This window comes from Anopheles coustani, chromosome 2, assembly GCF_943734705.1.
Source record: "Anopheles coustani chromosome 2, idAnoCousDA_361_x.2, whole genome shotgun sequence".
Classification (NCBI taxonomy): Eukaryota; Metazoa; Arthropoda; class Insecta; order Diptera; family Culicidae; genus Anopheles; species Anopheles coustani.
In genome coordinates, this window is record NC_071289.1 from 5,646,562 (window position 1) to 5,674,025 (window position 27,464).

At 45.5% G+C, this 27,464-nt stretch overlaps 1 protein-coding gene across 1 annotated transcript; it reads left to right on the forward strand.

The window, feature by feature from the left end:
• Window positions 1-518: 518 nt before the first annotated feature.
• LOC131261969 (striatin-4) lies at window positions 519-22,313 on the forward strand. The gene is made up of 7 exons (XM_058263851.1): window positions 519-647; window positions 2,673-3,808; window positions 18,607-18,808; window positions 18,897-19,124; window positions 19,218-19,436; window positions 19,594-19,647; window positions 20,527-22,313. Exons 2-7 carry the CDS (start codon window positions 3,473-3,475, stop codon window positions 21,672-21,674), a joined length of 2,187 nt encoding a protein of 728 aa, XP_058119834.1. The 5' UTR covers window positions 519-647; window positions 2,673-3,472; the 3' UTR covers window positions 21,675-22,313.
• The last annotated feature ends 5,151 nt before the right edge of the window (window positions 22,314-27,464 follow it).

Here is a 27,464-nt window from a genome sequence, read left to right on the forward strand (position 1 = left end):
CTCCGAAAAGCCGGTTAATATTTTACTACCAAGTTTCCGTATGCTTTGAGCATAATAATTTATTGTGAAAGGGAATATTATCAGGAAATATAGAAATTAATTTCACGAATCTATTTCAGTATTCGCTCGAACTTTTCGCAGCCTTTCAAACTTCAAAAAACGGGCGAAAACTTCGTGTTTAGCCATCTCGGTCTATCAAATGCCTTCAACAACTGCCATCCTACTCTTTCGTGGCTCCGCAGCTGATGACCTTCAATTACCGATTCATTGACCGTCAAAATTCATTTTGTTCCAAAATAATCGTCATTTACCGATTCCAGAACGGTAATTACCGCTTATTACAGCCAATCACAGCGCTCCGTTTCATCTGTCACGATTGAGCTCACATGCACGTCGGGAAATTATTGTTGTGAGTCGTAAACTGGTCTTTTGTGAGTGCCAAAAACCAGTTCGACTTGACTAGGCGATTCATTTTCGCCCGTTTCGCCCGTCGGCCATTTTCGCCACACAATGTTCCCAACAAAAGCAAAAAAGAAGTACGACGAGGTGCACAGTCGAATGGAACAGGGAAATTTGTACGGAAAAGAAGTGTCTCTCGATCGTGCAGTGTCGTGCAAAGCAATCGAACAAGAAGTCTGATAAAACAGGTCGGTCGAATGTCGAAGAGTGCGAATAATAATCCCCAGTGCACGGATTATGGGGTAGCTTCTAAAGGGAGAGGCTTTGTGAAAACGATGTGGCGTTTTTTTCCTACTTCATTCAAGTTTCTCCACTCCCTTTTCCCCGTGGCGCTGATGCTGACGGGTTTAGTAAGGGTCGTGAAATCGAAACGGTGGGCGCTGTGGAGAAAGGAAAATTATGAAAGGACGGAAATGTCGGCGACAAAATCGTCGTTCGGAGCTTCAACGGAGTCAAGTAGGGAGAAGCGCGGAGCGATGGATAAGCGCTGGCACAAGATTCTCCACAAGAACAAGTTCTTCTTCCGTGTGCCGCAGCAGCAGTAGCAGCGACGATGAAAAGTCGACCGTGTGCCATCGTCGTGGTGGTGTGTCGTGTTGGATTTAATCGATCACAAAACGGCGAAAATGGTGTGTGGTGTGAACGCAGCAAAATCCCCTGCGAGATGAAATGCTAGGCGACGGTTCTATTCGGAAGCATTCTAGCTGCACATAACCCGGGGAGACGGCAGCATACTTACACCATTCCCGAGGAACCGGGCGCAGAAGTGGTTCTGCACCAACACCATCGTCAGCGGGCTAGCTGGTTTTTCATCCCTCTTTACATTCCTCCGCGCTTGCATAGTTCATGGGGGGTGTCTCCGTGGCGCTGCTTAAATGGCCCCACCGATATTATGCTCCGTTGCGAATTAAGTTTGTGGAAAAACGACCCCAAAAAAGCGGCCGTGTGTGGTTGTATATGCGCCGATGCGTGAATCGAGTGTGCTTTTCACTCCGGGGGAAGGCACACCGCTGTTTTTTTTGTTTGCTGCCTTGTGTGAGATTTCGGAAAATTCATTGAAAGAAAAACCTGGCAATTTCCCTTACGCCAGTGTTAGTAGCACCATGATAGGCCATGATCTATGATGTTTATGGTGGCACCACCGTTCATTGACGACGGTCCATTTTGCGCTGGTTTTTCGTGCGAGGATGGAAAATGTTTCCACTCGTCTCTGTTATGGTCGTACCGATCATTAAATTAAATTGCACTTTTCTTTATGGAATTTATCAACAATATCATTTCCCAATCGGAGATACACCACCGCCTCTTGAACCGTGACCGCGACGGGGCATTGTGTAATCAAAGGAAACAGCAAACAGCGGTCCAGAGGGGGAGTGCGTTTTTTCCTATCGCAGTTTGCTTACGTGTGTGCGTGTGTGTGTGTGTAGAAGATGTGCTGCGCGCTTGAAGTATTCGCAAAATTCACAACTCACGGGATGGTCGCCGCCCTTGAAGTAGTAAAATGTTCGAACTTATAAAATATGTCTTATGGTACTAGAAATGGCTTAGAAAATTATCCACTGTACGCCAACGGGTTGCTGTCCCATCCTTCCCCATTGAAGCAGCAAGCCATGGACTACCCTTTTTAGGATTTTTCTGGGGAGAAGAAAGTTGTCGTGTACCGGATTTGTAAAACCTGATCAAACATCGTAGGATGCTTATGATGTGGCGAGCACCACTCGTACGAACATCGAAAGCGACATCGACAATTTTTGAACTCTTTTCACGCTCGGAAACCCTCGGCTGAACTGCACCTTTGTCATTTGTGGTATAATCAATATTGATCGGTGCACTTGTTATGAGTTTTCCCACTGTCGTTCGTCCCATTCGCTGCTTGAAGGGAATCTTCATTCCGTTCATGTTTTCATGTTCTGTGGCATCGTCAGTGCATTTACTATATTTTTTCCGGGTATTTTTGCCATAGAAACCGTGACGAGAGAAAGAGCACGCGGTCCGATGCGCGTGAGAGCGAGCGAGAAAAAAAGGTTGTGGCGATTGTATTTGGACGTCAAAATGGGACAGGATTATGAATGGTTGTCAAAATATGCGTAACCACCGCAGGCGCGGATCGGAAATCGATTCGCTACGATAATTGTTCCTCAGAACATGTCGGGTAATCCTTTTAAATGGGTAATTTAATAAAACAGAAAACTCCATCTCATCTATCATTGCAGTGTGCGTTTGTGCGTGTGTGCGAGTGAAGCAATAATCGTGGACCATATTGGGTGGGCGGAAGAACCGTGTACAAAGTGCGGGTGTACGATGACGGAAGCTGTTGCTGTTTGAAGTTGGAAAGATTATAAAAATCAATCAATCCTTCGTCTAATGCAAGTGGCGAGCAGTTCATCCCAATCAGCTCTCGCTAGCAAAGCGCATCAGGAGGGAGTCCCAGTTTACTACGTGTGAGAAATCGAAGACCTGCTACGACTGCTACGAATTATCTCCTGCTGTTCCGCTCCTCCTGGACGATGGTGGTGCTGTAAAAGTGTGTGCACGACCGCCTGTACGTGTACCCCAGCAGTGTACGGTCGTCGTCGTCGTCACCGTCGTGTGATCCGCGACGATTGCCGGCTTGGAGCAACATTAAAAACTGCCAGTGTGTGCCGTAGTGAGCATAGAAGGTGCGAGCGTGAGCATAGTATGCTCTGAGAAGTTTACACCGTGCTGCTGCTGCTGCTGCTGGGTGGTTCCTTCCCCCAAAACGAACGGGGCAAAATTCGCCGAGAATACACTACCAGCTCCCGTGCACTGTGCAAAAATTTAAAAGTAGTTTGGTTCGCCCCATAAACCCCAGGGAAGGTGTGTGACGGGAAGAAAGCAAGCGCGTGTGTGTGTGCAAAAAAAAGGGATAGTCAAAAAGCGGGCAAGAAAGCTCTCCATCTTAAAAGGTGGTTTGTATTGCTTCCTCCTCCCGTTCCGGCTGCTGCTTGTGTGTTTCGACGATTTTCTTTCTTCGCCTTTTTCATGAAATGTCATGAGAATAAACCGAATCGAAGATAGAATGGATGACAACAGTTCGCTCGGTCACCAGAACGGTGGCGGTAGTGGCGTTGGCCAGCTGAGCGGAATCGGCGGAGCGGGGAGCGGCCAGGGCGGCGGCGGTATCGGCGACATGGCCAACAGTGGCGGTGCCGGCAGTGGGCTGGGTGGCAAGGGTGGTGCCGGCGGAGGCGGCGGCAACTGCGACGATCAGAACAACAAAGCGCCGTCCCAGTACTCGATTCCCGGCATACTGCACTTCATCCAGCACGAGTGGGCCCGTTTCGAGCTCGAACGATCGCAGTGGGACGTGGACCGGGCAGAGCTGCAGGTGAGCATAACTAATGGACCATAATCTTTCCTTCTTTTGTCTCCGATGCTTAAAACCATGAACGTACTAGATATCGTCTGATGTGGGCATGCAAACGCAAGACACAGCACGTTGATGTTTCGAATGCATTTTCTCGATTTCTCAACCTATTATCCTAAGCATACGATTAATATATTTGGAAGTCACCAGTAAAGGTGCAGTTGACTCACGAACAAATGCCATAACTGATGGGAATATTATAAGCACAAAAGTAGGCCATGAAAATATGTTATATTCAGATAGTGAAATCTGTGAAAAGTAACACGATTTGCGCATAACAAATGGTAGCAAGCATAAAAAACTAATATTCGATTATATTTCTCAACAGCTGCTGCTTTGGCAAAGCCTTTAAATCAAGCCCCTCGAATGCTGCACGGTACCCAAAATGCAAAAAAGTAGCTTACGCCTCCGAGGAGCAACGCACAGCAATCCACTTGCCAGTTGCAAAACCATAGGATTGCTAGCAAATGGAGCGAAACCGAAGAAAGCCAGACGCTGCAACGGTCAGGCATGGGGAGCAAAACACAAAACGCTAGACAGACGATTCCACTGCATCAGCACTGATTGGGTGGAGATGGGGGCGGTTACGCGGTGCATTACTAGACGCATCCGTCTTGCACGCACACACACACTCACAACCAAACGCACTCTTCGAAGCTGCGTTTTTGAACCTTGTTTAAGTGAGGGATCGCACGAACCAGACCAGAGCCCGATGGTGATGTGGACCTTTGTTTCTGTCCTGTGGTGGAACAAAACTAAAAGTAAAGCAACGGAGATGAGGCCTGGAAGTTCATGGCACGACCGTGGCATTAATGTCGGCCCGCTGGGCGTTTGCTCCTTTGCGCGAGATCCACGGGGCACCATCGGTTGGAAATTAAACTTTTATTCCGGAAGTTTTTTCCACGCGGACGAGGGCCACGAGAGGATGCTCCAGGGAGTGCGGGATCAAACGAACGGAAGGGACCGGCCGTACTTCCGCTATTGTACTACCGGTGCCCTTGGGCGTAACCAACCCTTTGTGTATATGGTCCTCCTTGGAAGAGATTCTTGTGGCCGTTTGGTTGAACGGCATAACGAATGACATTTTTCCTTTCGTGACGTTATTGACAGCCGAAGTTGTTTGAACCGTCCTTTAATCGATCACATCGACCGGCCACACTTTGCAGTGTGATGGTAACCGTCCCCCCGGATAAGACTTTTATGCAAACGCGCTCCCGGAGCCGCCGGGCCAAACGCGTCACAAAGTTCGGTACGTGATGTAATTAAATGTCCATTCTCACCAAGAAGTTACGCAACAAGTTCGATAAGCGGCGAGCCAACCTCGGAAACGGTAGGAGAGACTTTCCACTCTACATTCTATTTGCTTTTAGCTTGGAGAGGCACTTTCCCCACGTCCCTCTGGTACGTCCTTTTTCGTCCAATCATCCAACCGGCAACCTGTTTCACAACGAACGAACGAATTCGCTCGGAACAACAAAACGGCCGAGTGTTGCAGGTGGATTTCTTCCTACTCCGGTGTTCGGTCGCCATAACTTTGAGACGTTTTAAGTATGCTCACCAGGAGGATGGGGCGGCAAGTGTATGGTTTTATATGCTCCCCCCGGCGGGTTGGTGGCGAAAAGCGGAGCTGGAAAGCGTCAAGAAATCAGGCACCATATCGCGTAACCGGTTTTATGACTTCTCGCTGAATTTCGGTGCGCTCCATCCGTGACCCATTCATGAGTTTGGAGCTTGCTGTGGAGAAGGAACCGTCAAAGGTCGCAAAGGCCGCACGGTGGTTCGGTATTTTTAACACCCACCCAGCCCAAAGTCTCCGGTGCGCGTTTGTTGCCATTTTTAATTAGCTTTACGCTGCTACGATCCAACGGACCGAGAGAGATTATCCTGGTATGATGCCCGACTGTTCCCCGTGAGCCATCATAATCGTATATTCCCGAAGGGGCAACATTTTCATATCCGTTTGTGGCAAATTGATTAAACATTGTAGATTGATGCAAATTGGGGATGAAAGTGACATTTGCCTACGCCTGGGTTTTTAGCACTCAAACCGATTGCTTTGATTGCCATTTTTTTCTATGGATCTCACCAGTACCGACTAAAAACGTGGTAGTATGATGCAAATTTATGCTGCGTTGGCGAAAGGTTTTAGAGCAGAGTGTCCCGTTGTTTCAACGATCGGATGACCTCAAAGGAGATAAGATTGAAAGCATATTTGGCGAACAACCGGTAACATCGGCTTTGGAGTGTGTGTATGTGTCTGTTTGCAGACGAGTTTATTGAGGATTCCCACCAACGGGTGTGCAAAAAGTACATCATTCCTATGGAAAAGGCACATTTTTCCTTCCACCCCCGGGAGTATCATATGTCGAGGGTAATTTGTTTACTGCCTGCAGAGGGGGCCACCTTCTATCCTTGGCCCCAAACGAAACGTGTGTCCGATCGATAATCCTCGATAAGCTGTCAGCTTTTCTTCCGCCTCTCCACCCTCCCCCCCAATCGCAGGGAAGATACCAGTTCGGAATCCCCGTTTCGTGCCCATGCAGCCACACACACCCTTATCGTCCCGAACAGCAGGAATAGGTGTATTTCCCATTAGCTAACAGTTTACTCACTGTTGCCTCGCGTGTTTTCTTTTTGCCTACGCACCCCTCTTGTTTCTCTAGCTGCGTGTACACCTCCCAGAAGGGGTGTAGGGTGATTTTTTTCCACACAGGGTGACCCGTTACCACCCGATAGCAGCCCCACCACTCCCAGAGAGGGAGTGCGGCGATACGCCAAAGCTCGCAAGGTCATTCAAGGCTGTGAAGTGGCTGGTGGCCTGTGAATGTGTCGATGCTGCGTTGCGGTGTGTGGGGTTGCTTGGGAAATTAAAGGGCTTTAGCGTAGTTCGCCGTAGTGTGTAGGTACTCGCACAGACACACGTCTTGCGAGGGCAGGGGCGGAAGTCCGATGCGCTGGACTATCATCGCCTTATCAGCGAATGGCCCGCGACTGCCTGTCACGTAATGGGCAACATGTTGTTCAAACATTACCTCGCCAAACCGATCCTCAAGGGAAGGCATGACTTCATTCGTTTAACTGTTTGACTCTGAACGCGGGCGTATTTGCTGACGGGCCGGGCTTTAGGTAGAATGAGTTGCGTGTGTCTATTTCATTCGGTTTCGAGCAAAGTATTATTTTACTTTTCTGTTCTGTTTTGAACGTAAAAATTAAAGAAGTAGTTGACAAACATACGTAACAAATTGTTCTTACAGAATACACACAATTTTATTCGAATTAGTAAGAATTGCTTTCCTTTAATTACTAATTAGATAAGTTAGTAACTAAACTATATCAAATTCGTGGAACACGTCATATGCAGCATCGTTAATCTCGTTATGCAGAATTAATTTCATGCTCAAAGCAAACATTCCCTTTACCACACATCAGTCGATCCATAAACCAACGGCAACGTAACTAAATAGCTAACCGAACCGCACAGAATTATTTCAAAACAAACCGTCATAAAATAACGATTAGTACAAACCCTCACAAACGCACACATTCCTCCCCTTGTCTCTCTTGATCGCTGTGATGCAAATATTTACATCACATCTCCACCCAACCTTGGTGGAAGTGGGAAGAAGGTACCTCGGAAGAAGGGGCGGGGTGGGAGGGATGCGGTAATAACGCGCGCGCCTGGGTCTATAATAGCCAACCCGCCCCGGACGGGACCAACACAGACCGACACACACAGTCACACACACGGGGAGGGAGGATGTTGACAGGATTGGATTAAATTTATTAATTTAAACAATCATCCCCCGACGCGACGAAGTTCGCGATGCAACGCAGCTCAGGAAGAGACTTTTGCGAGAGATGATGGCCAACTCAACTGCACCAAACCAATCGTCCCTGTCAACGTGACATGGGCAGCGAAGGACATCGGTAGAGTGGAGAGATAGTTTGTTTATCGTTTTTTATTTGCGGTTGCCAATGTCTACGAACAATTTCTCCATTACTGGGTTTCGATTCATGCAATGGAATGTTTCAAAAGGTAGAGAGAACATTTTAAAAGCATAGTGGATATTTTCAACCGGTTGAGAGAACTTTGCAATCATATAGGGGAATGTTTCACTTCAGCTAGGGGAATTTTGAAGATTTGAAATGTTCCCTCTATCTATTGTAACATTCCATTATATGGATCAAAACCCTGTAAGGTCTTATGAGAAGCAATAATTCTTTTATTTAGGTCTGGACAAAATTAACACAAGCTCCTTGCTTCGAATATACTAATTAGTTGCTTTGGTAAGAGGTTCGTTCCCTTTCCAATAGAATATGCATCAGGTGAAAATAAATACCATCACTCGTCGATGCAAATTATTAATTGGCACGTATCCTGCCTGTGACCTAGTTACTGGATGCTATTGCTAGCACCCAATTAAAATGTGCCGTTCGATTTAGATCCTGCCGTGTTTCAAAGGAAGGTGTCAGGTGATATGTATCCTCTCCACGAAGGGAAAAACCAGGTGTCCCCTTTTGCCTGTATGATGTCGTGTACTGTTGTTGTTTGTTGTAGATATAAATCTAGTTAAGTTTCTTGCCACCGGATGGAGGGCCTTTTTGTCGACGGCTTCCGGTTTCGGGCGACCGCTTGGGAGAGCCCTTCTTGGGTTTGGATTTTCCCCCCACCCTTTTCCTTCGCCGATCGGCCAACCGAAGAAAGTAACACATCTCTCGAGAACTCCTTAAAATAGCTCTCGCTACTAACCACCCTGCCTTCCTTCCCCTTGTCCGAAAGGCGGTTCTCGATACCCATTCCGTCGTTCTCTTTCTCGTCGTTATTGGTTGGGAACGAAAATCTCATTAGCGTGTTTGTGCTAATAACACCTCGTCCACCGTCCACCGAGCTAAACCGGCTCCTTACGTGTGCCGTGTTCCCATTTATGGCCGCCGGGGAACCCTTTTCGAGAGCACTGTTCCTTTCAACTTGGCGTTGGCAGAGACTGCGGTTCAAATGACCTACTCTGAGTATAGCAGCCGGAACCCAGTTTCCATTTGGTGGCCATTCTGTGGGGGGAAAATGGTTGTTGGAACACAGTCACAGCAGGGAAAGTGTGCCCGGAAAAAAGTAGTGGCCAGCCAGCCATTCTAAACATTCACCACGTCGTTTTTTGTCGTGTTCGTTTTGGGGTGCAACAAACATGTTTCTGTTTTCCCCGGAGCAAACTGCATCCGATGTTCTCTTCTCCTCCTTCGAGGAAGAATCATTGATCGGTGGAGTTTTGTATCAATGGGAATGGTGAATACCGAAACGCAAGGGAAAAAATCGATTCTCCGAAACACACACCACGGACCTTGAAAGTAAAACAACAAGCAGCTAACTCCCGGAGGACTGGTGGCTTCTTGTGTGTGTGGGTCGCTCTGGAATGGATGACGGAATTGTGCACGATTTCCGGCCGATAAAATCTCAACGGGTGAAAAGAGGTGGGTTGTTTTTCTCTTCGGTTTGCACATCGGAATTTTCCCAAGTGTAGAAACACCACCATGTGTTGGCTTCCATCCTTCCATCCGGTGGGAAAATCGTAGAATTAGTGCTCCGGCACCTGATGATGACGGTGGTTGTTTTGCGGCAAACATTAATCGATTGGCACGTTAATGTAGTATTTCTGACGAATCATCGACCTGTAACGAAAAACCCCCTCGGTGAGGCTATTTCCATGCGCGCGGTTCGTGATATAAATAGTACACGAGGTGGTGATACGCGGTGGACGCTGGAGAATAACATCATGAGTTTTCCTTTCTTTCCACCACTTGGGCGAGTGTAATAGCATGTACTTATTTGGGATGTTTGTTCCAAGCAATCCTTAGTTATTTTGCTTACACGAGTGAATCACATAACTTGGCCAATACATTTCTAGTAGAAGGAGTAGTAGGCAACATTTCGATTTTGGAATTTTAGGGGTTCAGAAATCCGATTCCATAAACTTAGCAGTGAATCGAATCTCTTAGTAGCTCCTTTGTGATTTGACATGAGCGAAAAGATTCATCAATCACGAAAGAAATATCAGTCTTAAAAAGCGATTAAAGTTACTATAGTTAGCGGTTGAATGTTTGTAGTATAGACGACCAGTTGAAAGGTACAGGATAAGGTAGGCTATGATCGCTTTTTCGCATCAGAAAACGAGCGCGAATCACAACAGTCCTCGCAAAAGTATTTTTTCGACCGGAAAGCGATTTTCCCCTACTTTTACCACTTGGTAATTCTGGTCTCTGGTAGATCCTAGTAAGTGATGAATTGTCTACTTACCCGTTTGTGTTGCCATTTGGAGGTTTGACGATTCAACATCAAATACTTTACAGTAGGCTGGCATTCTTGATGTTTTGCGTACACTGCCGGGGTTGCTAGGTGAGGTGTAAAACGCTGTAAGGAATGAGTAATTAAAAGAGGTCCACAATGACCTAAATACTAATGAGGGATCTGAATCCCAACGAGGGATCTTTTAAATCTATGTCGAAACCCTCCATTTGGAGATCAAATTTCTGGTGGAGATTTAAGTCGCAAAAGTGTTACGAAAACTGTCCGTAATGATTTGAATCTTTCAATTCATTAGTAAGATTCTATCCACTCATGCATTCTTACTCATGCCCACAACATTTATGTTCTCCTTTAACAACAACAGAGTGCAAAGAAGAAAGCGACCTTTCCAACGGAATCCTTGCAATGTTCTATAAAAACTTTACCACCCTGTGCACGTTGTGTTGCTTGATCTCTCATCTGGCATTTATGTTAGTCCTTTAGGCTTATCCGACCACTGTTTTCTCGTTCGTTTGGAAGACGCACAGCTGGAGATAATACTAACAAGCCTTTTTACCTTCGCGCACAGACAGGTGCTTGGATTTGGATGAACATTTTGTACCGGAGCGAAAAAATCCACCTCGTGCGTAACAACAAACTTTTCCCTTCTGTGGACCCACCCCTCACCCACACATTTCGTTGTCCTCAGCCGGACGCTCGCCTGCATACCAAAGAGAGTCCTATGTGTCGTGCACGAGGAAAAGTTACAAGCACGTTTTCCGTCGAGAAGTGGAAAAGTTTAGCTTTCATTCGCCTAAGCGTATGGCCCGGCAACGCGGTCTACAACGTCCTCTCCACACTCGGGAACCCGGTACAGATGACAGACGGAAGCCTTAGTCCTCGGGTTCTTGGGGGATGGTGCTCCGGAGTAGGGGGAGCACATAAATCTGTGGACGTGGCAAGTGAAACGAAACAGGTGCACAGCCCTGTTTACAGGAGGATGGAAATTTGTGTTTGTACTACATTAACAAGATTCGTGTGCGCTCCACGTGATGATGCCGGAAACCGGGTGGAAAGCGGTCGCGAGGGGGGGGTTTTCAAGTCTTCGCCCGGAGTGTTTACAATACGCCCTGCACTACTCCGGGATTGTTTTTGAAGCTTATTCGTTAAGGCTTCCTCGGTCGCTCACAAAAGATAGTGCAGCTAGCGGAGGAAACTTCTTGAACCAATGTCCAGAATGAAGAAATCTGCAAATGACTTAATAACTTTTACCCGGTTTTTGGCAGCAGTATAGAGAACTTACCTTACCTCTCCCTCCAAGATGGATGAGCCGCGTTTATTTAGTTCATTAAAATGAAAGATGATCGAGAATCGGTGGTGCGAAGAGAAAAGAGCAAAGGGTCCTCATGGTGGCGGCAATCTTACGGCGTTCGGGCGGTCGTAAATTTAGATCAGCTCCACCAGAACACGGTCTAGGGGCGGTCTCGTGTGTGTGAAAGTAGACCCGGGGGTCGTATGTCATTTTTGCGCTTCCACCACCACAAGGAGGAGGAGGACCACCTGTGCGCGTACTTATAATTATGACACGGGCCTTGGATGTGACCGGCATGTGCCGGATTGAAACGGGTTAGCATATGGTTTCAGGTGTCCATGTTTAGCTTTTTGTTTGTTTTGCGGTCTTGGCTACTTCTTTTGATTCTGAACCAAAGTACTGGAAATTCTTCTCGTAGGTTTCTCCAAACATTCCGATGAATTGTTTATTCGTCTGCCTTTTTTGCATAAACAACATTCCGTTGAACTTTTCGAAGAATGTTTCCAGTGAATGTGTACAAAAATTCGCCCTTTGCGTGTTGTGTTCTTTGATTCTGGCTCTCGAATACCGATTCGCCCCAAGGTGGGGGGAGACAAGGACTATGTAAACCATTACGTTTATCATGGTTTGCTCGAAGTCACTCTTCGGGGTTCTTGTGACCTTTAACACTGGTTCGATGATAGATGGTCGTATATTTCTAAGCCCATCTGTGGCCGCCACCGTGTTTCCGTTCTGTCAAGATCAAACGGCCGGATTTCAATTGAATTGAATTTGTTCGTCGTGAATGTTATTGGACGGGGTGTAGTTGTTTCTCAAGCATGACAAACAGTTTAATGTTTATTCTAGTATTTCCGATGCCCGAAAGGTCGAGAGTGTCGATTGGGATGGAATCATGGGTATGTTTTACTGAGTATGTTCATGAACCAGATCAAATAATGCAAATGGGAAGAAGCATACTCTCGTCCGTTGAAGCATGGAAATGTCTTTTACAACGTGCCGTAACGGTTTAACAATTGTTACTGCCTCATACATTAGCCTCCTCCAGTGAACAACTACCGCCGCCTGGTTGTTCGATTAAAGAGCTCGTCTTTCTCCCCACTTTCGCCAAAGTGTTCCACAGATGTTCGCGGCTGCCAACGTGTGCGCCACCAAATAGTAAACAAAGTTTGCTCAAAACCTACACTCGTACACGATCAGTGCATACCACCACCGCGCATATCATCAGCATCGAAACTCGCGTTCAAAGGAAAGGAAAACTCCCCAGAGCTGATGTAGCATTAGAAACGCACCCCTGTCTCTCTGTCCGTGTATGTGTATGTGAGGGGGGGGGGGGGGGTAAAATAAATCGGCATTGGGGGGGATGTGGATCGCAAAGATCGTCCCTTCCTTTCGTGTGGCACGTCGTGGAGAAACGGATTGATTTGTTTATTCTCCCTCTATTTCTGGCCTAATGAACACACAACTTTCCGGAATGGACCTAATTTACCCTGGGGGGCGGTCGGGATGGGGTGGAAGGAGAAAGGGGGCAGTGTGTGGCGCATGCATTCCTTGTCGATGGTCGTTAAATGGTCGATGCAAAAATTGTCAAACAAATAAACGGATATTATTTATGATCGTAATTTATACCACAAATAATCATCACCCGTAATTTGATGTTGGATGGAAGGATGAAGTATTCACAGATAAATTGGTTGTTTATTTACGATAATTATATTGATACTTATTTTATAGTCCATAATATTGCTGGAGTTCTAGTTGTGTGTGAGTCTCAATTTTGCTTTCTCTCGCTCTGATTAGAATTTCCAGGACATAAGCTTTTACCTTCCATGCTAGGGAGCAATCCTGCCGCCCCCTCGTAAACCTCCCGGTTTCGCCCACACAGGAGAAATGTGTCATTTCCGCATTTTCGATACGCCCACCACCGCGACACACAACTCGCAAGGAAACGAGACTCGAGTCGAGTTTCCATTTGTTTTTGTCGGGTGGAAGTTAATTTTGAACCGCAGTTGTGGAAGAAGCGCACAAAAACCCTCCGTGTGCTGCATCTTCGCAAATGGGCAGCGCCAACATGAGTTGGGGAAGCAGTGTAGATTATTTATTTTTATCTCGCCAACACCCCCCGAATGGTGGTGGTGTGGGATGGCGTCCTCTTCCGGCGCCTTTGCGCGCGATTGTGTCTAAAATTATAGACTACACTCTCACCATCGACGAGCCCGCCGTGTTCTTGTGTGCGCGGCAAAGACGGGAACTTGCGCGAGGAACCGTCGGTGACTTCGGAGTGGAAGAAGGTGTTAAGGGTGTCTATGTTCGATGGGTCTCTGTTTCGTTTTTGTTTCATGCTTGCCTCCCCCACCACCGTGCGGATCAAATCTGCATCCACGCCTGGTGCGAGAAAAGAGAAAGGAAGGGCAACATAAAACCCCCCCCACCGGCAAGGAAGAAGGGATGTGGCTGTAGGACAAGTTCGTACACTTTTCAATATCACGGTCATGACGCTCGCCTTCTCCTCCGATGTTGGGGATGCTAATTCACCCCCTCCCCCTTAGTGAGGTGGAGGCAACCAGTCAAATGTCATCCCATCGACCTGGTGATGCTGCTGGACGGTGGAGATGCTTTTTGAGCGAATTGTGTCCTCGTCGACTCGATGAAAGCAGCATACATGGAGCTGTCGAGAATGAAAGGGAGGATGTAGGACAGGTTTTGATCGAGTCCAACAAAAAGGCAGTGATTGTCGTGAGACTGGAAATGATTTACGGCAGAAGGAATTAGCTGTACATCATGTACGGCAAAAATGTTGGCCAAAGGGCCTCACATAACCAGTATTTACTATTTGGTGTCTCTTAACCGATAACTCTCAAATGAAAAGGATTTTTTTATAATACAGAAACATAATCAAATATGGTTAGGAATTGGAATTGGAATAATTACAAATACTGTCCGTGATGGTCAATTCATTATTCTGATTCTAATCACTTATTCATTTGTACAAAGATCAGTTTACAAAATATAATATATAACTATGGGTATAAAACCTTTCTAACAGAATAAGTTTGCATTTTTAAAATATTTTTATCTCTATTAAAAAATAGCTCATCTTCTATTTCTTTTGCTCGCAATATTATTTTAAAAAAGATCTTGACGATTTACTAATACCAAAAAGGTTTTTTTTCAAAGGGAGGAATTTTTTAAACTATTCGAAACCAACGAACGTAATCGTTTTACAATTCCGCCAATCAATTTCACAATGATATCTCGTTGATCTTTTCACCTTCACCTTGCGGCTTGTGTGAGATTTCGCGTTTTCACATCGCAACGAAAGTGAACCCAGTGAAAAAAAGGTAACGGGAAAGCCAGCCGCCGTTCGGTGAAAAGTTTTCACCAAAAATCACCTCCCACGCTCACCGAGCCACCCTTCAATATTGGGGTTGGGGTGTTGGAATACCTTATCATCATTCGTTTAATCATCCCACAATCAACGCATCATTAGATAGCGATATGAGCGGGTGAAATGGGGGAGTGGAGAAAAACGGGTGGGGTGGTGTTTAAGAAACACCGAACCAAACCACTACCGTGCATTTTGATTCGAACGCAGCTGATGAAAAACTGAAAGTGAACCTCGGAAAAGAGGGGAGTCTTGATCGGCTGGACATTGGCGTCCCCGCGCGGGAAATTGATCGAGGAAGATTATCGCTTACGCAAATTTCCTTTCTCACCACCTATAGACGCTTTTCTTTGCCTTCACCATGCACCATCGGCGTAATCATCATCATCATCATCATCATCATCATCATCACCAATATCGATTGGCTTTGGAGGTTTTTACGGTGTACCGATAAGGATCGATCCGTCATTAAATCCGCTGCCGACGCTGGCCGTAATCTGACCGGATTTACTCTACCCCCTCTCCCACACACTACCCCCTGCTCCATGTCCCTCGCACGCACCATCGAACGCATAGTGTTTTACGGATTAAGTAAGTTACGCATGCAACACGAATGAGGCAAATTGTCGGTTCGTTTGCGAACGGCTTTAGCGTCGTGTGGTGTGTTATCTCTAATGAAGTCGTGCGCATTATTTTATGGACGACGAAAGGAAACGAAAGAAATCCCATTTGTGTTTGCTTATTCGAATCCGTTGGAAGAGAGAAGGAAACAGTTTCGCGAAAGAGATTAGTCCACAATGGAACTATTAATTTGCGTAATTTCGTTTAGTGTTTCGCACATTCTCAAAAAGTGGCAATAAAAACGACCTTAATCGTTCGCCTGAATGTATTTCTATATCTGGACTGCTCTTATCAACGAACAAAAAAAAATTAAAATAAGCGCTCAACTGACCGAGATCCGGTTTTATTTAAGCTTATTACTCATTTCATCAAAGAGAAACAATTAAGGTTCCAGAAATGGTTTTAGTAGCTATGGAACATTTGGTGGTTGGACAATTAAAATCTAACCTATTTTCATTGGAAAAACCTACCGGTGTAGCTCCTGGCCGTGACCCGTTGTTGACTGACAAGTCCTGCGATAAGGAACATCCTTGACCGTCCAGAGAGAAGAGAATCCTATCCCACGCGATAAAAGTTTCACATACAAGTTGACAACGCCATGCTGTCAGGTACAGTTCCGACCGCATGTTGACACTCTGCTACAAGCATACAAGAGAACTAGGAAAATGCTTCCCTGCGATTGTTGTTGTGAGAAAAAAAAGGAAACAGAAAACAATACTCTCAACCACAAGGAAGCGACTTGGCGTGAGGAGATGATGCGAGGGAAAGGCAAGGAAGACGCTGGACAACGCAATAGGCGAAAGTGGTTCCGCGGACACATCATACCACCCCCTGCTCTCCCACTCGTATATTCGCGAATGATCATGATGGTGATGATGATGATGATGAGTGGCTTATGTTTATTCAATGTTCCACTGCCAAAAGCTTTCTGTTTCTGTAGTGGTGGTGGTGGTGGTGGTGGGCGGTGGCCTCCTCCCTGTTGTGTGTTTGTTGCCGTTGTTCCCTGCCCCCCCTTTCCCACCCACACGGGCGTTGTGTTTGTGTTGTGTGTGTGGAAAACTGGGCCTAGTCTTTTGTTAGTGCCTCGGTGCAACAATCCGGGCAGGCGTTGTTGTTTTCCGTTGTGTGCTTTTCACGTCGTCGAACACAACACTGTGTTTCTTCTGCACGGTGGCCCCAGAGTGAACACGCGTCACGGGGTAAGAGAGAAGCGATTTTCCGGCGTGTTAGGTTTCCCACCGTGACAACAACTCTACTCCACGTGAACAGAAGGAACCACATTTCACGTGTAAGATACAAATTTTCCTTTCATTTCTGTTTGTGCGTGTGTGTCCTTTTTTTTTCGCGTGTCCTTCCGGACGATGTCGAATGTCGTTCTTGTGAATGTATATTCGGACTTGTGCCCCTCTGCCTGCGGTTGATGAATGACGTGTTTAGTTGAGTGTGTAACACCAACATCACAACTGTGTGTCTTGGTAGTTAGTTGACTTCCTGTGTCATGGACACACTCGCCGGACGCCCCCACATCGAGCGATAACGGAAGGTAATGTGAACCGTCAGCGTCGTAACCGTATCCTAAACCATTAACCATTTGTGGCCCAAATCGTAAATACGCAAATATGATCGATCGCGAAAGCTTAGAACAAGAAAGCACAGAAGCGTGGAATGGTGTGAAAATTGAACGCCACCACCCCCTCTTTTGGTGGACTTTGTCGTAACATATAGAATATCGTAGAAGATCGATAGAGTCGCCAGTTTTGTGTTTGGCTTATTCGTTTGAAACCCGGTATTTTCAATCTTCATCAATCATGTTCGCTCAATCTATGAAAGTATCTTAATTTAGGTGCAAAATAACATGTAACTGGGAAATTGAAATTTCCCTCGTAGGCAGCAAAAAAAAAAAACAAAACGGAAACATACAAAACATGTGTCAACGTCACTCTCCACCAGGCAGTCCTTTTTTTCAAAAGCTTCGTTCCTTCTCGCTACCGGGAACTGAAATTTAATTATCGTAATAAAAAGATACATTGCCCGTTCCACCGTGATAGGAAAATAAAGAAGAAAGAACAAAAAAAACACACAGACCGCAACCAAAATAACTCCTACGCCACGAGAGAGTGCCCATAGCCTTGGGACAACAAGCGGAAAAGCTTTCTTTGGCGGCGCGCGTTTTCTTGAGCGTGTCCGGTTCGTTGTCGTGTTGGGTGTTTGGAATGAGGTTGAGGTTTTATTTTCTTCTACCCAAACATTCTGAACAACCACCCTGTTTAGTAACGCCTTTTTTCCCGAGAGAACGTTGTAGTGCTAAAGATAAAACGAAGAAAAACAACACGAGGCGAGGTTGTTCAAATCGATGGAAAACGTTACCCCGTGACACAAACCCCGGCAAAAAGGCAATAATCGCGCCAGAACGGGATCGATCGGACTCCTCTTGAGGCGAGAGGTTCGACCATGTGTGCTGGTGGGGGCAGGTGGGGTAAGGATCAAGTGTCACGCAGGAGCGTTTTTCGCAGTGGTTATTAAATTTGAGTTGATGGAAAGATGAACCGATAGCACGCTCGTCCTTTTATCGGAAGCAAAGAGGACGGGGATTATTATATTTTGTTTGTTTTCATGCTTGCACTTCGTAGCACTTGTGGTAAATTAATATCCCATTCGAGAGGGTTTTATCCTTTTCCATTAAAACGAAATAAACTTGTGACTGAGGCGAAAGATTAAAGGAAAATATTATCTGTCCGAAACTATTTTCGGTATGAGTGGTTTTAAAAATTGTGTGACAGATCGCTTTGCACAGCAAGCGATTCAATCTAGTTGCCATAGATGAAGTAAAAAGTTCAGTTTTCAGTCATCTAAGTAAACCTTTGGAAAGAAGACGTTGTATTTCAAATTCACTCTTGAAACAATGGGGTGGTTTTATTTTCTAAACTTTAAAAAAGGGTACGAAGATGAAGATGTGCACGTTCCACCACCCAGCAATGTGTGGCCCTAATTGCAACAAAACACGCTCGTGACAGTTTCACCATCGCGTTTCGCGTGAGATGGGGCTTTCCAATTAAAATCAGCGCGCCCCAACTCCCCAAGATGGGAAGAGGGAAAAATTTCACATTCTTTCTTGTTTCGATTGTTGCTTATCTTTTCCGTTTTTTTTCTCTCGTCTCTCTTTGTAGGCTAAAATCGCTGTACTGGTGGGCGAACGTAAGGGTCAGGAATCCCTCAAGTCCGACCTGATCCGGCGCATTAAGATGCTAGAGTATGCTCTCAAACAGGAACGAGCCAAATTCCATCGGTTAAAGTACGGCGTCGATCCGCCGATGAACGACATTAAACCGCCGACCGACGAGCCAGGAATTGGAACAGAAGTAGCTCCCGGTGAGTAGAGAGCCTGGAGATGTGATTCACGGCCATCGTGCGTTTGCTAAATGTTTCCCTCTTTATTATACCCCCCTTCATCGACCAGATCCGGAGGTACCGTACAGTTCCGTGTCGAACATAACTTGGCGGCAGGGCCGGCTGCTGCTGCGTCAGTATTTGCAAGAGATCGGCTACACCGACACAATCATCGACATCCGCTCGAACCGGGTGCGCTCGCTGCTCGGGCTGAACAACAACAGCGAGCAGGAGGAGAACCTCAGCCCGAACGTCAACGGTGGCACGGAGTCGAACAAGCGTGCCAGCGAGTCTCAAGGTGAGCCTTCGGGGGGGGGGAAACAAATCAATTGGTAATTGGGTTGGCCTAATGCCTACTCTCAAACTCTCCAATCCTATCGCCTCCTTCCAGGACGCCGAACGCCGGCCAAAAAACCATCGTCCGTAACCGAAGCAATGATACTGGACTCGGAGGCGGCGGTCATCGCCAACTTTGAGTTTCTGGCCCGGGAGGACGTGGAGATGTCTGACGATGACGATGTCTCGGACGAGATCGACGTGGTCGGCGACAGCGAGGATACGGACATGAAGACGACAAAACGGAAAGCCAAAGGAAGCACTTTGAACGACGGTAAGCAACACCACCCCCAAAGAAACATCGATTTAAATGTATACGTTGGGGCGGACAATGTTATCCTTCAAATTGTTAACATGGGGTTTTCTGTTCGTTCTCGTTTCCCGCTCACCTTCCGGAACACACACACCCCTCGTTGCTTTCTGGACACCAGATATCGACGCCGAAACTGATGAAGTAATCAATGAGTTAAATCCACTAACAGAAGGTGAGGATGTTATTATGGAAGACAGTAACAAAATCGGCTCTGGAGATGATCTGTATGTTGGTGAGTGATGGACAATTTCCTTCCCGCGATGCGTCGGTTCTGGAATCGTTCAAACCGATGCGGATTTCGCTTAGAACGGAAGCGTGTAATCCTTCCATTTCCATCCGCTTACGGTGCACCTGCATTTCGCTTTGCAAGAAGCGGCTTTGTTAGTTCGAAAGTCGTCTTTGTTTCAGTATTTCACCATTAAATTATTCTTAGTGTCCAATGGTTGGCAACGGGACATCATAGTTACGTTTAGCGCACTTCTGAATGAAACATTTTCTCGAGTCAACATCTGAACCGGAACAACAGAAGCAAATGTTTACTAGATAGGTTAATAAAATTTGTTTTCCGGTTAGAAATTTTACCATTATTATATTATTACAAACGTTTCGATTGTTCTACGATGAAAATTTAAGCCATGTTTATACTCGAATTGTGCCATCGTCTTTGATTGGCTTGATCATCCGTTCTCGTGCATGAATATTTTATTTTTTGGAACAAAAAATACACTTGAACAGGACGTGAACTAACCAAAGTACATACATAAAAACGATTCCCGACGACAGTGTATTCGTTTCTCCTTCACCGCAGCATCCGATCATCTTCCATCCGTCGTGGCACTTTGTGTTTATACAATCGGGTTTTTGTTGATACATCACACCACGCAGGGTGGGGCGGGTGGTTGCTTTCGCATTTTTCGGGATGACCGGGGAGGGGATGAAAAGTGCCTTGTTGAATATTACGCTGTGTGCTAATTTTTTCTTTCCTATTTGTTTTTCGTTTCATGGGTTTGTTTCTTCGTGTGGTTTCGGTACCGTTTTTTTCTCTTTGTAGGATACAACAAAACTGGAATGCCGCGTCATCCAACGATACCTGGCATCGGAAATGACGAGGAGGTGGATTCGTCCCTCGGCGAGCTGGCCCAGCTGACGGTGAACAATGAGACCGAGTCGCCGTACGACGTGTCCAACTCGAAGGAGCCATACCGCAAAACGTGGAACGCCAAGTACACGCTCCGCTCGCACTTCGACGGCGTGCGGGCGCTGGCGTTCCACCCGCAGGAACCGGTCCTGATCACTGCCTCCGAGGACCACACGCTCAAGCTGTGGAATCTGCAGAAAACTGTGCCAGCGAAGAAGTCTGCTAGTCTCGACGTGGAACCTCTGTACACGTTCCGCTCGCATAACGGCCCGGTGCTGTGTCTCGCCATGTCGGCCACCGGCGAGCAGTGCTACTCGGGCGGGCTGGACGGTGCAATCAACTGCTGGAACCTGCCGAGCTCCAACATTGACCCGTACGACAGCTACGACCCGGAGGTGATGCGCTGCACGATCGACGGCCATACCGATGCCGTCTGGGGCCTGTCGGTGAACCACGCCAAGAACACGCTCGTCTCGTGCTCGGCGGACGGCACGGTGAAGCTGTGGTCGCCATCCGGCAAGATACCGACCAACAGCACCACCTTCACGTCCGAGACGGAGGGCATCCCGACGTCGGTCGACTTCGTGAAGGACCAGATCGACCGCATCGTGGTCGCGTACAGCAGCACCCACTGCATCATCTACGACACCGAGACCGGCAAGCAGGTGGTGAAGCTCGAGGCAAGCAACGAGATGTCCGGCAACCTCGGGAAGCACATCAACAAGGTGATCAGCCATCCGACGCTGCCGCTCACGATCACGGCGCACGAGGATCGCCACATCCGCTTCTGGGACAACGCCAGCGGTTCGCTGGTGCACTCGATGGTCGCCCATCTGGACGCGGTCACCAGCCTGGCGATCGATGCGCACGGACTCTACCTGCTGTCCGGTTCGCACGACTGCTCGATCCGCCTCTGGCATATGGACAACAAGACGTGCGTCCAGGAGATTACCGCGCATCGGAAAAAGTTCGACGAAAGCATACTGGACGTCGCCTTTCATCCCTCGAAACCGTTCATCGCCAGTGCTGGCGCTGACGCAATCGCAAAGGTGTTCGTTTAAAGGGGCAAATGGAATGGGAAAAAAGCAAACACACGCGAGAAAGCCGAGCGCAACGGCGGTGAGTGTAAACGCCCCCGATAGGAAAAAGGACACTTGGTGGTGGTCGCTTAAACGGGAAACGGAGCGCCCCCGGACATCGTTGTTTCAATGTCGCGCACCTGCTCTGGCTTCATTTGAGGGCTTCACTATACCTTTTTTTTTAATTTCACTCTGATCCTATCCATACCAACCATCCGGTGCCACACGGATCACTGCTGGAACTGCTATGCTTGCTTGTTTCCACCTGCATAGGTACACTTTAAATGGTTTCCCAACCTCCCCCATTTCACACACACACACACCTAAGGCCGATGATGATGGTATGACGGAAGTGTTGTTATTCCTAGGGAAAAAGTGCGCGCTGACGATGAGATTTTTACCGTGTCATTACCGCAAGTCAAAGCAGATCATCATAGAAAGGGTCGTCGCGTAGGTTACAACTTCCGTTGCGAGAAAGAGAGAGAAAGAGAGATACATACCCGTGCGGGAAAGTATGCGGATTAAATTAGACACGCGGTAAACACAAATGAAGATAAGCGAATCGAGTAAGTTTAGTAAAATATATTATTAATAATTCACACCTAAACTCACTGACACACACAAGAAAAACAAACACAATGTGCGGACAACACACCAAATGCGAAAAGAGATGGCCGTCCCAGCGGCTATACTTGGTAACGAGTTTGCGGGGGCACTTCTTTGTAATTTGTCCCTGTTTTCCCATTCAGCGTACTGTTATTAGTATGGCGGAGAATTGGGTGAAAAATGGAGCGAGTTGAAAAATTTAGTTTTTCCACACCATCACTTTTTTGGCCACCGATAAGCTAGAAAAACGGCGTCACTTGGATCACATGGGTGGGTTGGGTTAGAAATTGTTCAGTTCCACGGAGTTGGGTTTTTAACGTGTGTTTCCTCGTTGATTATTATGATGTGCAAATGTGCGTATATTCAAATGTATGTCAATGTAAAAAACAAAACTATATTTAAATCATAATTAGGTCCGGTAGCGCACGTTGGGAGTGAGTGATTTCGTTTAAAATAGTTACATTGATTTTGCTTCCCATCAAATTGAATAAACTTGACGACTTGAGATCTTTAAATTAGCGAAGAGATGCATTCGACAACTACGTATAATAGATCATTTTTCGAATGGTTAAATGTGTTTACTAACCAACGTCGTGATTCGAGAGCACGGAATATTTCTGTCAAATCCTTGAAATGGTTTGGCATCACATTTTACTTTAATCTGGGCCATCCTTGGAACCGATCGGCATTCAGTCGGAATGACAGGAAAGCAAGTGAACAAATACAATGCAAGAGCAAGATGATAAATCAACAACAGGAAATGGTTCGATTTGTAACTGAAATGGGGAGAGTGGCTAGTAAAAGTCAACAGCGTTTTGTGAGTTTTACATCCCTGAGATACGATGGCCCTACCTCTCGTGCTGCCACGGAAAATCCACAAACACACCACCCGCACCTGTTGCTAATGAAGAGATTGAAAATAAATTTTAAGATTCACTTTCAAGCAGCGCTGCTCGTTCTGTGTGTCGGAAAGAGTTTTCTGTGCAAATGAACGGTGGCGATTCGAGTCACCCCGATAACTCCGCGTTATGTGTGTTCGAACATTATGGTGAGCTTTCATTTTCAGCCCCCTTTTTTTCTCCGTTGGCTGATACACTCTGTCTGCTCTGTCTGTACCAGCTAAATAAACAAAAAAAGGAAACATTCGTCCTTACTCTGGCCCTCACCGTTCACAAGTACGAAGATAGGGAAACGACAAATGGTGCCGATAGGTGTAGGTAGGGGGCAGGAAAGGCAGGAAAACTGGGCACAAGAAGAAAATCACCATCACCGCGAGCATTATTTGCTTCGGTACCAGGGGGGAAGCAAATTAAATTATGGAAGGAAGCAGCATATGACGAAGGCGAACAATAGATACGCAAGTCCTAAGAGATGTAATCTTATATTTAGGCAAAGTATGAAATGAATCAAACGGACGAGGGATGATAAGGAAGGGGGAAGTGACCATAGGAAACAGGTAAATCATACTAAGATATTGACGCGTAATGCCACCGGAAGAAGTGCATACTAGAATTATTGAGCCCCCGATGCCTGCAAATCCCAGCCTGCTCTACTATTATTGACTACACAACACTACTTCTACTACTTACACACGCCTTGGCTGGCCCCGTCCATCCCGCTGGATGTCCAACCTGTTCGGTGGACCTCGCAAAACGGGAGGGAAAATCAGGGTGTGGAGAATGTAATCGTCTGACCCTGTAAAATTGCCTCGAACGTTTACCCGGAGCAAGCGAAGGTGTTGATGACGCAAGGAAGATTAAAAACTCCGTTCGGACGTGCTCCATGCGCAATGCGTGGCGGTCAAAGGTAGGCATAACGTAAAACAAACGATTCATAACAAGAGGAAGAAGGAAAAAGGGATTGACGGAACAGAATTTCCCTAAATAGTGAAGTAGTAGAACAACAGTGTAGTGTTGCGGAACAAAACAAAAAAAAAATGATATATGAAAATTGTATTTATTTTACTCAACTCTCATCAAAGAAAAACGAAAAATATGTTGTTAAAGATTTTGATTTATTAATAAAGTGTAGAGTAATTATGATTTCAACTGATTTGTTGTCATTTTCTGCTTGGAGTTTTTGGTTCGTTTCGTTTCGTTTCGTCTTCTTTTGTGCTTTCCACAGACTGCAATTGTGGGGGTTGGATTTTCATTTAATTTTCAAATTTTGTGTTTTGATAAAAACAATTTTTGTATTTTTATTTCTTTCGTAGGGGCTACAATTTCGACGCTGGTCGTTGAAATATGCTAATCGTGTCTTTGCACCAGAATCCTAACAAAAAAAAAAAACGCACAACAGCTTAGTCCTTTCATTGTGGTAGCAAAAGGGGATGGAAGAGATTCCGATGCCAAGTGGCTCTTAATGTTAGTGGAAACAGAAAACTTAAAAACCGGTCGATTACGTCGCTGGCTGTTCGTGGTGGGATTGGGTATGGAAAAAAGTTTAGAAAACTGTCCACAATCCCACGCGGACAGATCCTAGCACCGGGCGGGCAGGTAACAAAAACATGAAAATAGCAATACAATTTTATACAATCGCAACAAACGGGGGAAATGGAAATGACATGGCAAGCGAAGCGAAGTTGAGCACCAAGTAAAAATGTCTAGGGGGATGTTTTCCGTAGGAAATTAAGCCACTAGCCACAACTACGAAATATCACGACCGAATATTGTACCTACGAGGTGTTAATGTTTCCGTTGCTCCGGACAGCTCTGGGGGAGTTTTGGCGAAAAATCATGGTTTCCACCGTCACCAACCATACACAACAATCTGTTTTACGACATAATGAAAAAAAATTTAAAGAGCTTATGTTAATCTTACAATCGATCGCCATGGCAACGCTTTCGTTTACATTTGAAACATATATTTTACAACTGCCATCAGTCAAGCACGTGGGATGTACCGCCTTTGAATCGGCTGACGACGCAGATGATAATGATGCGACGATGCTGTATGCTTCTTCTTCACAATAGCACGTGAACAAAACGAATGTTTCGTTATGCGTGTTTCGATAAAAATTAGCGAGTCTTTGTGCAATCACTGTCGCGCCTAGGGAATGTAACACTATTGTGAGGAGAATGAATTTAAAATCTGCCATGTTTCCATGGATGCTTCCGCTGTGTTTGTAGATATTGGAAATTATGAAGAAAAAAAAAGCAAACAACAAACAACCAAGTTAGTTGAAGTGCAAGAGCCAGGCAAACAAATAACTAAAACATATAGAAACTCGTACTCGAAATGTAGTATTGCAAGCGTAGTGTAACATTGTAACCGACACCTGATCATAGCAAAATGACTCAAATAAGAATATTCTCAACAAAACCAAACGAAACAAAAACTCATAACTAAACACCGTTATAGCAGAAACAGACTCGATTTTTCTGTTTTGTGTTGTCCTCCCAAACTTATTATGTTCTTTTTTTTTTGCTAAAAATGTCCATTACTACAGAAGCAATAGAATATGTTTTATTTGATGTTTTCTTTCAATTTCGATTCAAATCCGTATGGCGTACCGTACGCATCAAACTATGGCAGATAGAAAGACTTACTTCTGAAATACAGCTAACCATGAAACGTGGGAAAAATAACAAAAAATATGACATTTATAAGGCTCTGTAGTAACCATAATAGATACACGATTTACAAAATGAGAATCTTGTCGCAAAAAAAAAAAAAAAAATGCAAAGTAAAAGCATTTCGAAGGACAAACGGAGTCAAGTGGACGACTTGTCACGACGAGTAGAAAAGGTTAGATGAATACAAGAAACACACAAAAAGTCGTTACGATAATAAATAGTTATAAACTTTGATATGAATAAAATTCAATGCATTGCAGAATTGTAGTTTATTTTAAAATATATACCTTACACGAGAGGTAAGGACATATTGTACGGGCGGAAAGTTGAAAACCGGTGGGCAGAGCGACAAAATCCTATGGAATTCACTAACCAACAACAACAGCAATCTAATTCCACAGAAAGCTACATGTTGCCTCCAGTGAAACGTAACATGCAAAAGGAGATAAAAATCCCTTTTAACAAAAACATAAAAAAGATGAACAAAACATAATTCTACCGCCGGAAAGATTAACAAATTTCGTAAAACCAGAAAGATTAACAAACAATAAATTTCAACTGAAACGCGTTGGACAGTGGACCAGAATTGACTTTCGTATCGTTCCGGCATAGTAGGCCATTGGAAAGGTGGCTAGCAAAGAAGCCATTTGGAAATCTCATGTTCGTTAGACTTTAAACAAAACAAAGGATCTGGAAACACGCAAACACGTGTGCCGGGTGGGTCCTTCCGGTCGAAAACGGATTGAAGCGAGTCCAAATTCACCATAACCGCGCACTCCTTATCGGTGCGTGAAACTAGCATGCAAAATAGGACACTATTATATTTCACATTCACTTCAACATACACCATATATTGCAAAACACTGTAGCAAATATCTGCAAACCATTACCCGTCGAAGGATAATAACCGCAAACTTGCATCAACCGCCCAGCAAACATCTTTCTCAAGAGACAAACTAATAAGTATCATCGCGCCGTTGTTATGCATCCTGGCCCGACACAAGATATAAATATTACGATGTAAGTCCGCATAATGAGCCATCAGCAATCATTGCGTGAAAGCTCGAAAAGTAGAAAACGATCGATTGAACGATGATGATGAAAGCAGTTCGCTAAAAATAAAAAGGATCGGCAATGATAATAACGTGATCAATGCCGAGAGCCGAACGCGCATGGAGGGAAACATTCACAAAACATACCGTAACGGATAATTGTGTTTTACCTGTAATATATTGTATCTAAATGAGACATGTACTAATAATTGCTAAATGATAAACGTATGAGAAAAAAAACAACAAACAGAACAAAGAATGTAGAGGAACATAGTTATTAATCTAAAATTAAAAATTAGAAAAAACAACCGAAGGAAAAATGGACGAGGTAGGCAACATCTTATAAATAACCAACTACGGGAAAACTAGGACGTGGTGGAAGTAGTTAACGGAAAAGAACGGATGGTAATCTAGAGACAAAACCATTACAACATTAACGACCCATCGGTTCACCGAAACTAAAGCACATTAAGCAGTTCTGAACCATCATAAGTCAAAGGAAAAACAGCACAATACACTCTACGAACCAAAAACGACAC

Bases quoted from the DNA above. Each gene is read 5' to 3' on its own strand.
- LOC131261969 (XM_058263851.1), top strand. From the start codon at position 3,473: ATGAGAATAAACCGAATCGAAGATAGAATGGATGACAACAGTTCGCTC. The intron at 3,809-18,606 runs GTGAGCATAACT...CTCTCTTTGTAG, and splicing joins TGGACCGGGCAGAGCTGCAG to GCTAAAATCGCTGTACTGGT. The intron at 19,437-19,593 runs GTAAGCAACACC...TCTGGACACCAG, and splicing joins AGGAAGCACTTTGAACGACG to ATATCGACGCCGAAACTGAT.